Source organism: Chionomys nivalis, chromosome 1 (genome assembly GCF_950005125.1).
Source record: "Chionomys nivalis chromosome 1, mChiNiv1.1, whole genome shotgun sequence".
NCBI lineage: Eukaryota > Metazoa > Chordata > Mammalia > Rodentia > Cricetidae > Chionomys > Chionomys nivalis.
The window spans coordinates 115,167,676-115,181,825 of NC_080086.1; the positions used below are offsets into that span (position 1 = coordinate 115,167,676).

A 14,150-nucleotide genomic window follows, 5' to 3' on the forward strand; every position below is an offset into this window, starting at 1 on the left:
TGAGCAGAATACCTTCCACAGTGAGAGTCAACTGTATGTGCTTTATAATTTGTTCTTTCCTCCAATTTAAATCACAGAATATTGACCCCATAGTAAACATATAAAAATTGATACACTCACATTTGTCCTTTCGGGGAACTGATAACTTAAAAGGCACTAGAGCTGGGTCATGTGACTGATACAATCAATCCCAGAGGGCACCAGAAATTCTTCTTTGGTGAACTTGCACTTACCACAGTTTATTTCCTAGATGTGATGACTTAATAACACCTTTTATTCTGGAAGACACCCCAAAAATCCCCGTAATAGCTTCAGTGCCTTTATCCTTAAGTAAGAACTGGGAGAAGATTGAGACAGAAGAATGCATCCTTGGAAGAACTGAGAAAAAAGTTCTCAAATGACATGGAGATTCTAGAATAAGAAATAGGGCGTTCAGAGTGTTGCTCCATGATCATTCTAAACATGGCAGCTGAGATATTAAAGACACTGGAACCCTCACATGTGACTAGTGAAGACACTTATGTTCTTCAGATGGATCCTCATTTTTCTGACTTTCCTGACAGAATGATTGCTTCCATTGTACTGAAACCAACTCATACACAATGTTTCATTCTCATTGTTCATGCCTCCAAACATACAGGTCAGAACTGAGAGCTCTGCATTTCACACTAAGAGACCTATCTTCAGGAAAATAGGTCAACTGACACTTGTATAATTTTATTGAATATAAAACTTATAGCAAGTAATATTACTTTTTTCAAATACATCTTTTTCTCTAAAAATTGCATTTATATAAAGAAGTATTTTATATTGGGGGGAATAAAAGATCCATCAAATTTATTCTTCTGAAATCTCAGAAAAACTCATTAAAGGTATTCTATCTGAGCTGAGGGAGACAAATGACTAGAATAGAAAGTTTATGGCTGAAAAGAATACCTTTCTGTGTCATATTTTCTGAATTTTATATCCTCATCAACTAGAGAAGAGCTAGCTTGAGAAGTCCATGGGGTTAAAGGTTGCTGTGGAAGATACTATTAAATGAATTCATCAGAAAGGCATTTTGCCCCTAGCATGCTATATGATTTTATCAGCAGGAAGGCAATAGCATTAGGCATGTGGTTGGGCTTCAGTAAATGTTTATTGGATGAACTGACAGAACAGTGGCTCAATAAATCAAGAGTGCTGTGGAGTCATACAGTGTTTTAGAATGCAAAGAAACCCCAGAGATCACTTAATCCATATGAGGTAGCCCGTTAGTAAGGAAAACAAGACCCAGTGAACCTGAGTATAGTGGTCACAGGCAGAGAGCTGAAGGGGAGCTGAGGAGAAACCAGTGTTCATATCTCATTCTCACTTTGATAATTTTTCTTGAGAAAATGAAAAATAGATAAGTAAATAGCAAAAATGCCAAATGCTGCACATCAATGAGGTACATACAACTAGGGAAAAATCAGTGTGTTTTCCCCTTCCTTTCTTCTACTTAATACTTCTAATCATTTTGGAATTGAATCTTAATGGACTGAAATATTTCTAAATTGGTATGGTGCACCAAGTGATATTCAGGGTAATAAAAGTTCTGATAAAAATTTGTGTTTTAAAATCATTCAGCAGTCTTAAATTGAAGTGATTACTATAGTAGTAATAATGGTCAATAATAGCTCACAGTAATTGTCTACCAAAACAACAGACTTGTGTTATGTGTGCCAAAGCATATTAAGTGGAACTTATTTTCATAGAAATGTTGAGAAATTCTGCAAACAAGAATCCAAGAATCCTTTATAAATAGAACTTCCCACATATCCATTTATTTCCCTCACATTTACTGAAAGACAATAAAGTCGTCTTAAGTTACTCCTGGTCCACTGTCCAATCCCCGTCTTCTACCTAAGCACAAAGAGATGGGTAAGTGGAGAGAAGAGAAATATGAGGTCACAGGCATTGTGAGACTGCTCTTCACAGACTACCAAGGACTTTCTAGTCCTCAATATCAAGCAGCTAGAAGTGCTATGTGTTTGTAGACATAGAGTGGATTGACCTGGAATTTTCTCCCATCAGTACCTCAGTACATAGGGGTCAGTTTAAATGAGTCACTGTTACTCATGGAACACTTTCATGCTAAGTGCCAAACATGATACCGCTATCACTCCTCTCTGCTATTGCAGGTTGATGATAGCGGAGACCCTGAAAGACCCTGGGACTTTGTTTATTTTTACATTTCTTTTTTTTGGGGGGGGGGGTTCATGTTTTGAGACAGGGTTTCTCTGCCTAGCTTTAACCTCTGTCTTGGAACTTACTCTGTAGACCAGGCTGTCCTCAAACTCACAGAGATCTGCCTGCCTCAGCTCCTGAGTGCAGGGATTAAAGGATTTTTGGTGCATTTCTAATACCAAGAATATTGCCTCCTGACTGCTGGTATCAATTATGGGATTGTAAAATAAACAATGATTACCACACAGATACCACATGACAGACTTGATTAACAGTGCTCCAATCAGCAGGAATAGTCTAGAGAACAATGCCCTAAGTGATAGATGTTTGTTTACATTTAAAGGAAGATATGCTATAGAGATTTTCATTTTATGGATCTTAGTTTATTGATACAAATTTAATACATATATTCTGCTCTTGATTAAGGTATTGTAAAGCTCATTTGAAAATATATTGTATATTAAGAAATATAGGTTAATAGATGATCATCTATAATGGTCAAGCTTCTGGTCATCTTAGGTTTTCTAGATATATAGAGATATATTTCAATTAGATAGGGATTCTCCAAATCTTCCAAAAACCATCAAAATACAGCATTTAAAATGTCTTAAGAACTAGGACATTTAATGACAATGAGACACATTTGCTCCTGGCAGCACCAATTACTTCAAGAAGAAGATGGGCATTGAGGATATGGAATTTGTTAGCCATTTGAGCAAGAAACTGCTCTTGCCTGGACTGCTTGATGAACTGGACATGCAGGACCCACAGAGAAATGACTGCTGAAATTTTTCATTTAGATACAAATAAAGGCATCATGGAAAGTAAACAGAGTACGAATACAGGGCAGCACGAGCTGAAGTGAAAATAACCTCTTAGCCCTCATTATTCGTAATGTGGCCTGGGGACTGTGTCATTATTATATTTGGAAAAATATAATATTTTTGCCTAAAGAAGATGAGATAATCTTTTGGGTTCCTGCTTCATGAAAGAGTCTGCCAGACATTTTGCTGGACACAGAAGAAAGTGACTGACAAACTGTCAATATAGGTGGATTAATCTTTGAAATTTCCTGCTTCATGGAAAAGTCTGCCAGATGCTATGGACCTGTAGGCTGAAGATGGATGCCCCAATGTTACAGAAGAACTTTGAGTGACTGTTTAGGCAGCAAGATGTCTCTGTCACTTCTACAGTTTTGGAAGTTGTTTACAATGCACTTCCTGTTAACTTAGGTAATATTATATCCCTCTGGGCTCTTTGATGGAATTGAAGAATAGATAGTAATAATCAGAGTTTTCCTTAGTTATGATGAGAGATAAAATAGATATAAAGATTTTAACTGTAATTCTTGCTTGATACTTTGTTGTTAAATGTAATTTTACTATGTTAAAGTTAAAACTTTCCTTTTTATTTAGACAGAAAAGGTGAAGTGATGTATGCTGTGAATGTTTTATTGTCATTGGTTAATAAAGAAGCTCCTTTCAGCCAATGGCTTAACAGAGTAAAGCTAGTCTGAAAGAGATATATAGAGAGAGTAGGTGGGGATCAGTAAGAAGCCATAAAACTGCCAGAGGAGAAAGACATGAGCCGCCTGCTGAAACCTTCCCAGTAGGCCACGAGCCTCATGGTGAAATATAAAATAATAGGAATAGGTTAGTTTAAGATGTAAGAGCTTGTTAGGAATATACTATAGTCATTGGCTAAGCAATACTGTAATTAATACCATTTCTGTGTGATTATTTCAGGAGTTTGGGCAGCCAGGAAATGAACAGGCAGCCTCCCCAAACAAATCTTTTTTTTTTTTTTCTGTCACATTCAGCTCCAGGTGCTTTGCATGTGTCATCTTTGAACATAATATGCTTTCTGTTCTCTTGAAATCAGTGCCATGTCACTAATTTCCAGAGTCCTTTCTGCTTTCTTTAATTAAAAATAAAAGGATCTGTGTAGTAGTAGCACACTTCTTTCATGCCATCACTGGTGAGGCAGAGGCAGGAGGATCTTTGTGAGTTATGGGCTAGCATGGTTTACAGAGTGAGTTCCAGGACAGCCAGAACTACACAGAGACACCTGTCTCCAAAAACCACAAAGAAGAAAGAAAAAGAAAAGGAAGGAAGGAGGGAGGGAGGGAGGGAGGGAGGGAGGGAGGGAGGGAGGGAGGGAGGGAGGGAGGAGAGAAATTCTATGGTCCAAGTGACCTAGCTTATACTGGTTATACTGTAAGCCAACTTATTGTTTGCATTCTCTTAATAAGTGAGTAGCAATAAATCAGTAATATAAATCCAGAACCTTAGTCAAACCTTTTAAGAACCAGGGGGAAGGGTGCTATTACACAAATGACATCTCTACCTATTTCAACCCTCATTGTGTTTAATGCACATGTATTGGCTTCCCTCTTTACTCGACATGTGGAAGATGCCAGCATAATGTGTTCTTTGTCTCTTCCAAGGAATTGCCCTTCTTCTCATAAATGTGATGGAATCTGATTTGGCACTGTAGGTTTCCTCCATTTAGATATTAGTAGTGTTAGAGTGTTCCTACTTCACTTAATCACAGTGGAAATGTGGTAATGAGGGTCTATCTGTATTTGCTGAGTCTGGCCACATCTAGAATACATGATGTATGTGTCTCTGTGTGTGTGTAGTGTTTGTGTATGTGCGTGTGTGGTGTGTCTGTGTGGTGTTTGTGTATGTGGGTGTTTGGTGTGTGTGTGTATTTGTATGTGTGGTATGTATGTGTGTGTGTGCATAGTGGTGTGTGTGTGGTGTATGTGTGTTTGGTGTGATGTGTTATGTATGTGTGTGTGATGCATATGTGTGTGTGGTGTTAACTTTTTAGCCAAAGTACTATATGACTAAAGATATTCTGAGAAAGAATTGTATGTTCAACTCCATGAACCTTTTAAGTTTGTTCACAAACCACCATGGTTTGCTAGACAGCAGCAGGAGAATATACCCGGTAGATTTCTTTAGAAGAGAAGTAGCGAGTTTCCAAACCCACTGGTAATTCTATTGTAATATTGACTAAAGAGGAAACACATCGAGAATAAGAAATCAGCCATTAGTATCAGTGATTTAAAGCCTGAACTCTGCTGGGATGCATATTAAGTGGATATTTGACACATTTATACACTGATCAGATACAGCCATTACAGTTTCCTGGGTTTCTTTTCTATGATCAAAAGATACAGAAATTGAACTGAATGATTATTCCCTTGTAAAAAACATGGTAGGGCCATAAGATGGCTTCTTTTTACATTGAAGCACTATAAGAATCTATTTAACAATAAAATTTTCACAGTTTACACAAGCATCAATCGGAAAAATCCTCTTATAGTACAGACTAGGGCTGGCCAGGCATCCTGACACACTCAAGATTTTTCCAAATATAATAATGACACAGTCCCCAGGCCACATTATGAATAATGAGGGCTAAGAGGTTATTTTCACTTCAGCTCGTGCTGCCCTGTATTCATACTCTGTTTACTTTCCATGATGCCTTTATTTGTATCTAAATGAAAAAAACAATTATAGATTTTGGAATGGTTTACCAAATGGCCAAGTATGTGGATAACTCATATGATAAAGATTTAGAACTAAAAGCAGTATTGCTCTGATTCTGGAGAGGTGGGATGTATTCAATGGCTACTCTTTGAAATTTGATTAAATAGTCTATTCTGTATTATCATGACCAAGTAAGCAATAATGTGGCTTCCTATTTTAAATGGTGTCTACTATATCCACCTCAAAAATGAGAATTGTATGCCTCATTTTCTAGAGAAATACCTATAAATCTGTTTTAAGAATATTTGTATTTCAGGGTTTACCTCTTTCTTGAATAACCATCTATTGAAACCCAGAGAATTCACAAATTCTTGCAGAAAATTATTTTAAGGTCCATACTTATCAAGCTATGTTTATTTGCTACCGTTTATTCACCCCAGGTAAAAATACACTAGCCTTTAAGTGGCAGACTTGGCAATTGGGGCCCGAGTCTGACATGGTCAAAAACATTGCAGAGCTGAATATTTTGTGAATGTCGGGGTACTGTTCATTACTTTCCTTGTATTGCCTCTGGACTTGTGTAAAATGAATGTCATCTCTCAATAGAGAGAGGGGTGCAATAACTGGCTTCCATACCCTGTTGTTATTTAAGCATTCAGATCACGTTACCAACTGAATCTGAAGGGTATTGCGCCAGAGTCTTGAACCATTTTTGTTTACTTTTTTGTAAAAAAATGTGCTCAAGTTAAGCTGAAATCCATTTTTTGGTTATATACAAATGGTTTATATATTATTATAATATTGTGATCCTAAGAGGAATCTGAGACTGGAGTCAAGACAGCATGAATTCTGTCTCCCAATTAGAAATGCTCCCATAATTTTCATTTTGGTTTTTCTTTTCAACCTGATGAACAAATGAACATTGATCTAAATAATATTGGACTCTTCTTGAACTTACATAGTTCACTATCTCAAGTATATTTTAAGATTTTGTATCTTCATTTGCATTATTTCATGGAAATTTGGTTGTTTATTTCTCAGTTGCTTTAGGTTTATCTGAGGTAAAATAAAACGATTGAATATTTTGTGAAGTATGTCTTAGTACTGTACAATAATAGAGGTTCACCTCAGAACTTAAACGTGTTCAATTATGTTTAAGAAATATATATTTTACAATCTTTTACTAAGTAAATCTAAAAATGAACTGTTATTTTTTTAAATTAGTGTCATTTTCTTTATAAGGTCTTAGGCTAAAATTTATAAAGGGTTAGAACAAATGAAATGATGTCACTTTCTGTTGGATTACTTGGAAACAGAGGACTTAATTGGACAGGAATTTCAAGAGGCAAAGTTTTACTAGTTTCTGTTTTAATTTTATTGTCTGAGACAACCCATCTTAGTATTTAATTTAATAGTATAAATTTCAAGTGATTGTCTTTGTTAAGTCAGGATCCTTTTGCTGTGACAGTCTTGTGTACTTGGTTTCTGAAGTAGAGAAAGAAACAAAGCAGGTCTTTTACTCAAATTTTTATTTGTGTGTGGTTTTTCTTATCACTTATTAATTTAAGTTTCTGATTTGTATTGAATACAGTCTTAGACTCACACGATTATAGAAAAGTCTTACAAATTTATATGAGTTGGGATTATATTTGAAAAGCAAAGTCATCCAGAGCTGTGATATAGAGCAGATTCTTGACAAGGGAGAGGATCTGAAAGTTCTTCCTGCAAGTGTGGGCAGAGGGACCTTGCTCTGTTCATTCTTGCTTTTACAATGCCCAGTGTTTTGCTTAGACATTTTTGTTTTGTGAAATTCAACGATCTTGAAAGTTGTGGAAATAGGTCATGTTAATGAGATTATACCCCATGCAGGAAATAAGAAAGAATGTTGCTTGAGAAAATTTTGTTGAGAACTTGGAAAGTCATCCGACCTCTTTTTTGTACCTCAGATTAAGTTGAATCATTGATATTTTTGGATAGAGAGGGATTTATGTGTTGAACCTACCACCCAGTTTAACATATGGCTTATGTTTAAGGTTCTTCTAAATGAGAAATTTGTTTATTTTTGTTTTTTTTATCAGATGAAATGTTCAACATGTAACTCATCATAAGGAAATGTTTATCACATCAAGATCTAATTTTTATTAGTTAGGATGATATTATTCTTCTGAAGGATTTGATCCCTAGTACATGAAGATTTTTATCACATCCCTCAGGTCTTCCTTTAGAGAGTTTAAAGCATATTTTGGAATTTAATCTAGAAGCATTTTGGCATTTTAGGAGATACCCTGATTTTGTATGAAGAGTCTGAGAACAGGTCTGACTGAGCAGTGCTGAAGAACGGCACCATTCATCCTCCTTCATGCCAGCTATCAAGAGTGCAGTTTCTTAGCGTCTATTCACATTTTCAATGCATCTGCTGAATCGCCCAGGAAATTTACCCTGATGTTGAGAAGTCATAGTTACTATTCCTATGCCAGATTCAGTCAGTTGGCTCAAATGGGAGCTCAGGTTTAGTCAAGTCAGATATCAAGAGCATATAGAATTCTAATTCGTCCACTGAGCTTTCTTTCAGGAAATTTTATTTCACCTATTTTTTAATGGATAAAAGTAGAATAAGTTTCAAATCAAATGACACCCTCCTACAACTCTCCTTTCAACTTTAAAATAACAGGATGCATATTAGCAGGACTCTTAGATAAATCCTCCATGTTCATATTTTTTTAAATCTCTGGAGCTCTATAACTGTGTCTAATTAGTGATGGTTGGCCTTCATGTTGACATTTATCAGTTAACTCATATTATTGTGTTTATGCATGCTGTATTCTTTGCTGAATTTTATTTGCTTGCTAAGAGCAGCAATTTTAGGTTATTAACATATGCTGAAAAGTATTTTTAAATGTAACTACTAAAATCTTATTATTGCTATTGTTTTAATTTTCATGAATAATTTTATCATTATTATGTGAAGCATTTTTTGTATATCATTCTTTTAATGAAGAGGAAAAAATTAGTTTTAGTGTTTATTCATTTTTACTTAGGTGTCTGAATGTTTCCTATGTGCCATATGTGTGTGAATGCGCTCAGATGTGGGAAGGGGGTGTTCTAACCCCTGAAGCTGTAGTTACAAGTGGCTGTAAGCTGTCTGATATGAGCTGTGAACCAAACCCAGGTCCTTGGAAAGATCAGCAAGTGCTTTTAACTGATGAATCCCAACTCCAAGAAGAACATATTGGATGAAGATAATTTAATTTGTGCTTAGTCATCCAGATGATTTAAATTAAGAAAGGAGTCTAGTTGCTGGAGAAATAGAGTGAGCTGAGGGCTGCCCCTGCTTTTTAAAGAGAAAGACCATGCCCCAGTGGGCTGGTATCTCAACGGCTATTGGTTGAAGGAGAGGAAGGAGCTCCTGCAGCAAAACAGTACATATAAAAACATAACTGAATTTTTGCACTCTGAACTTACTACAGCCAATGCCACAATTAGGAGCAGAAGCTCACCAACTCTACCAAAGGCAGTTTTGGTAGAGTTTGTCCCAATTTATAATATCAACAAGGCTACTTGTTAAGTCTTTAAACTTTATGTCTGGCTCTTTCATTATTGTTGGTTTTGCTTCACATTATTACTTTTGTATTTATCTATATTATATCATACTGTATATAGATGATCAACCTGAAGTCATATATTCCCTTTGCTGTTTAATACCTCCCAATGATGTGAGGTCTCTGGAATGCAGTTGCCTCTGAAAGTCTGAGGACCTTATTTAGGTACTTTCATAGAATTTGAATATTTGCTTCCCTCATTCTTAAACAATCAACTCTTACTATGTTCACAAACATATTGCTGTGTTTTCCCATCATCTCAGAATGCGATTCCACACTCCTTTCCACCAATGGAATGGTGTCATCAGGGAGTGACTGGGTATATAGACGAGAGGTTGGGTTCTAGCCTTCTGTGACTGTGTGTCTTATGAAGTGGACAGTCATTTGGATCTTACAGATTTTATAGACTTAAGTAACATACACGGAAGAGTAGAGTTAAAAGAAGGTCTTTATTCAGAGCGATGGTAAAAGGTTAGAGGGATGACGTCTTCAAGTATAGCTCACCATCTGTGAAACTGCCCTGGGAGCACATCGCCAGTCAGAGATGACATAGCCAGTCAGCTTTCACCTCATCAGCCTTCTTGTCAATAATGGCTGAGAAGAAATCTATTGATAGCTTTATCAAATTTGTTTTTTCTTAATTTTTAATTGTTAATTTTGACTGTGAAGTATTTGAATATAAATTGATTTCTCCATACTTATTTTATTGAAACTATCAATTTATATTATTTATATAGTTTTCTGGAAGCTGTCTGTTTGCTCATTTTCTCCATCATTGGTCTTTTTAGTATTGATTTGTTGGAAAGCTTTTTGGATGTTGTGTTGTAATCTTTTTTAATTAATTAATTAATTAATTAATTATTTTTTTTGTTTTTCGAGAGAGGTTTGTCTGTAGCTTTGGAGCCTGTCCTGGAACTATCTCTTGTAGACCAGACTGACCTCAAACTCACAGAGCTCTGCCTGCCTCTGCCTCCTGAGTGCTGGGATTAAAAGCGTGCACCACCACCGCCCAGTTAAATGCTATAATTCTTTGCCATTGATATGAATTGGAAATACTTTTCTCAGATTTTTACTTAACTTCTTATACTTTTGTGGTATTATTGATAAATGGATTTTGTTATTTTAATTGAGATTAATCAATATTTTAGGGCTCTTATATGATGTTTTATATACTTTCATGTCACAGTTTACTGTCTTAAAATTTTACAGTATTTTCCCATACTAATTTTAGCCTTAGAACTGCTAGAATTGATTTGTTTCATTTTGTTTGTGTAGATAACTGAATATCTCAGCACTATTTATTAGTTAATGGTCCTATCATTCCTCTTTACCTGAAATGCAGAGCTTAATGTAAATTATTTACATATGTATTTAGAGCTACTTTTCTATTTTTATTCTTATCTTCCTATCTATCTCAATTCCTTGTCTTACTTGTCATATTTCTTGTGTGTACCAGTACATAGTGGGGCTGAAGTTGTCACATCTTCTCTGACATATCTTAGCTATTTTGGCTGTGTTGCTTTTGTACAGAACTTGGAAAATCACCTTATTACTTCAATTTAAATAGTTTCCCTGAATCTATAGATTTCCTGAATCTCTACATCTCCTGGAATTAGCTAAAGGAACTTTCTTCTGCTTCTACGAAGCCCTGTGCCCTTTCTAATCCAGACATTTCCATGGATCATTTTGGTCTTTCCAATTATACAACCATAATTTGCTAATGCGTCATTATTGTCCTCAATTGCAATCTTTATAATGTTCACAGTGCTAACTCTGGTTTGCAGTGTACTGAATTAGGATGTTAATAATGAGAATCCTCTCCCCTCCGCCCCTCCCTGGTTTTGATGCTGAAGAGAGCATTTTCCTATTCAAAATCAAATGTGCTGTAGGTTTTAGAATATTTGACACATTTATTCCACTGAGGAGACAACGGGGAAAACAGTGCTCCTTACCAGTGGTGCCATGCACTCTTTCTGCCTTTGCCTTATGGACCCACACCACTGAAGGATCAGTGTCTCCAACTGTCTCAGACCCTGACAGATTTAAAAGATGCTTAATTTCCTTCAATGACATGACAGCTACCAAGTGGTCAAATGAGATCTAAATACACATTTTGTTGGTGCTTTGTAATTGAAACAATTGTCATAGTAAACTCTGCCAGGACTCAGATATCCCCCACTGAATCATTCTGAGGCAGGAATTAGGTCTGCAGTGTTCATTGCATGTCACTAAAGAGCGGTACTGGATCTACCATGTAGGAGGTGCCCAGTTCCCCTTAAGGTCACTTCTTCCTGTGAATCAGTTTGTTTCCTGTGACTCTCACTAGAACTTGGTCTGTTTTCTACGAATGCTAGACTTTACTACTTGCTGGCCAGTTGTCATTGAGGATGCTGGCAGGACTAGTGACATGGTCTATCCATACATAGCTGCTTCAAGAAAGTCGAGTCGTCTGGCTTTGAAGAGCTGAAACCTTGAACTGGGTTCTGACTGTATGACATGAATTAAACTAGCAAATGATAGTAGTCCTGAAAAACCATTGCCTTGGTAGGCTTGATGGTGCGTACCTGTAATCCTTGTGCTCAGAAAGCTGAGAAAGGGGGACTGTTAGCTGGAGGCCAACCTGACCTACATAGTGACTGTCTTAAACAAAACAGAAAATTAGAGCAGAGAGAAAAAATCTATTGCCAGGGGAAGACTAAATCTCATGCTGGTTCCTGAATATTCAAGCATGCTAATAGAGATGCTGTGTTACCAAGAAAACAGATTTTTTATTTTGCCTTTTGAAGCACTCATAATTATCTTTCTAGTTTATCATAAGCTGATTTCTAACCATAAGGCCTCTTTTGTTGTTGTTTGGGATTTTTGTTTGTTTAGGATTTTTTTTCCGTGGTCGTTTTTAGTTTGTATGTCTCATCACATTTGCCATCATTGCTTGGGAAGCCACGAGCACATTTGACTTACAGCTTTCTTCGGTTGCCTGACTTTACTGGTGGGAGAAGGCTGCTCTTCCCAAATGGCCACATTTCTGTTTGATCTGTCTGGCATGTGGTGGAATCCACATTGTACCTTCTAAGTATACTAAAGATGGAGCTATGTACAGAATGTAGAGACTTCATTTGCATGCTGCTTCTATGATGTTGTTCTGGATCTCTTACCGGTTCACAGCAGCCAGCCCTACCATCTGCTTGGTGAGACCAGCTAACCATCCAGCTGACAGCAACAGGCTTTTTATAACTACCTCCTCCATGAGGGCAGGAGTGCATACATACTCTATAGGAGACTGGCTTTTCCCAGATCAAATTTCTTCTTTTCCCCTTACTTTAAAATCTGTATGGTTCTCCAGTGACAAAAATGCTTGGCTCTTCATTGAGAAAGATCTTTGAATATACATATCTCCCTAAAAACTAATTCTTCACTTGGATGGTACAAATGTCCATTGTTATCAGCCGACAGAACCCATCCAATATGAATTTATGGTACACGGTTCATGTACTAAAGATAACACAGAGCTGCTTTGTCCGATCAGAGCTCTTATGGTGATACTTAAAAATTAATTGAATTTTCAAGAAGGCCACTTTTAGCTACTGTAGTTGATGATCCAGTACCTGAAGATGTTGGTTAAAAGTGTACTGCTACCTACAGCACGGCCTGATTCTCTGACAGCTGTGCGGTGGTCCTGAGTGTGTGTTAAGGAGAGTTCATCAGCTCTTGCATTGATTAAGGTCATTTATTAAGTGCCGTGTCACGTGCTTGCTGACTTACGTATATCTGTCTGTTTCCCTCTAGGAAAGGAAGAGTACATCGCCACATTCAAGGGCTCTGAATACTTCTGCTACGACCTGTCACAGAACCCCATCCAAAGCAGCAGCGACGAAATAACCCTGTCCTTTAAAACTCTTCAGAGGAATGGACTGATGCTTCACACAGGGAAATCAGCGGATTATGTCAATCTTGCCTTGAAAAATGGAGCTGTCTCTCTGGTCATTAATTTGGGATCAGGGGCCTTTGAAGCACTAGTGGAGCCCGTGAATGGAAAGTTTAATGATAATGCCTGGCATGATGTGAAAGTCACCAGGAATCTGCGTCAGGTAACAAAGCAGTGGATAAGACAGTAACCGCCATTGTTTCTCGCTACAGCTGTGCCTGTGGTACCTACAGCTGTGTGTGTGTCGGGGGGCCTTGAGAACCCCACCACACAAGTCAGGGCCTAAAGTTGCTCAGAGATTAGCTTTTTCTTCTGAAGTGAATTTTCCTGCCATACTTGAGCAGGGGCATATCTAGAAAGTTCTGGGGGACCCAAATGCTATTTTAATACAGCAACATATGGTTAGTTTCCAGAGGGCTGCCAGGATAACTCTGTGACCTGCCCTTTCTCTGTGTGATTTTATTGTCATTTTGATTTGTTTTTTTTCTTTTTAATATGAATTATAGTTTCATAGTAGTCATTTGGAAGCATGCACATTGGGGTCATTAAATCACAGTTCCTTTTTTGTAGTTAAAAAATTTTTTTGATTACTTGGGATTTTTATCAGTTCCTACTTCCTCCTCTTTTGAACTTTAAAATGTGAAAATAAATTGTCCCTGAGGGGAAAAGTTAAATCTTGGGTATAACCTATATTCTTAAGTTTTTGTTTATGAGGATGTTTTGTTTTAGCATAGATGCTCAAACTACAAATGATATGGAAGGTCACTTCATCCTCTAGGTGTCCATTTCCATTAGAATATATATATTTATATTTTTATATTTATACATATATATTTACATAAATTATTATAGAAGTCTTTATATGAGAAAATATGCACTCTTTACTGAATCTATGGGTCTATATATACTGTATGTTTT

At 36.8% G+C, this 14,150-nt stretch overlaps 1 protein-coding gene across 29 annotated transcripts in view; it reads left to right on the forward strand.

Moving 5' to 3' along the window:
* Nucleotides 1-14,150, forward strand: part of Nrxn1 (neurexin 1) — a 1,077,006-nt gene that overhangs the window by 380,973 nt on the left and 681,883 nt on the right. For all 29 annotated transcript variants that reach the window (XM_057767124.1, XM_057767151.1, XM_057767179.1 and 26 more), the window contains one exon: nucleotides 13,094-13,395. In XM_057767124.1, coding sequence (XP_057623107.1) covers nucleotides 13,094-13,395 — 302 coding nt within the window. The remainder of the gene's footprint in view (nucleotides 1-13,093; nucleotides 13,396-14,150) is intronic.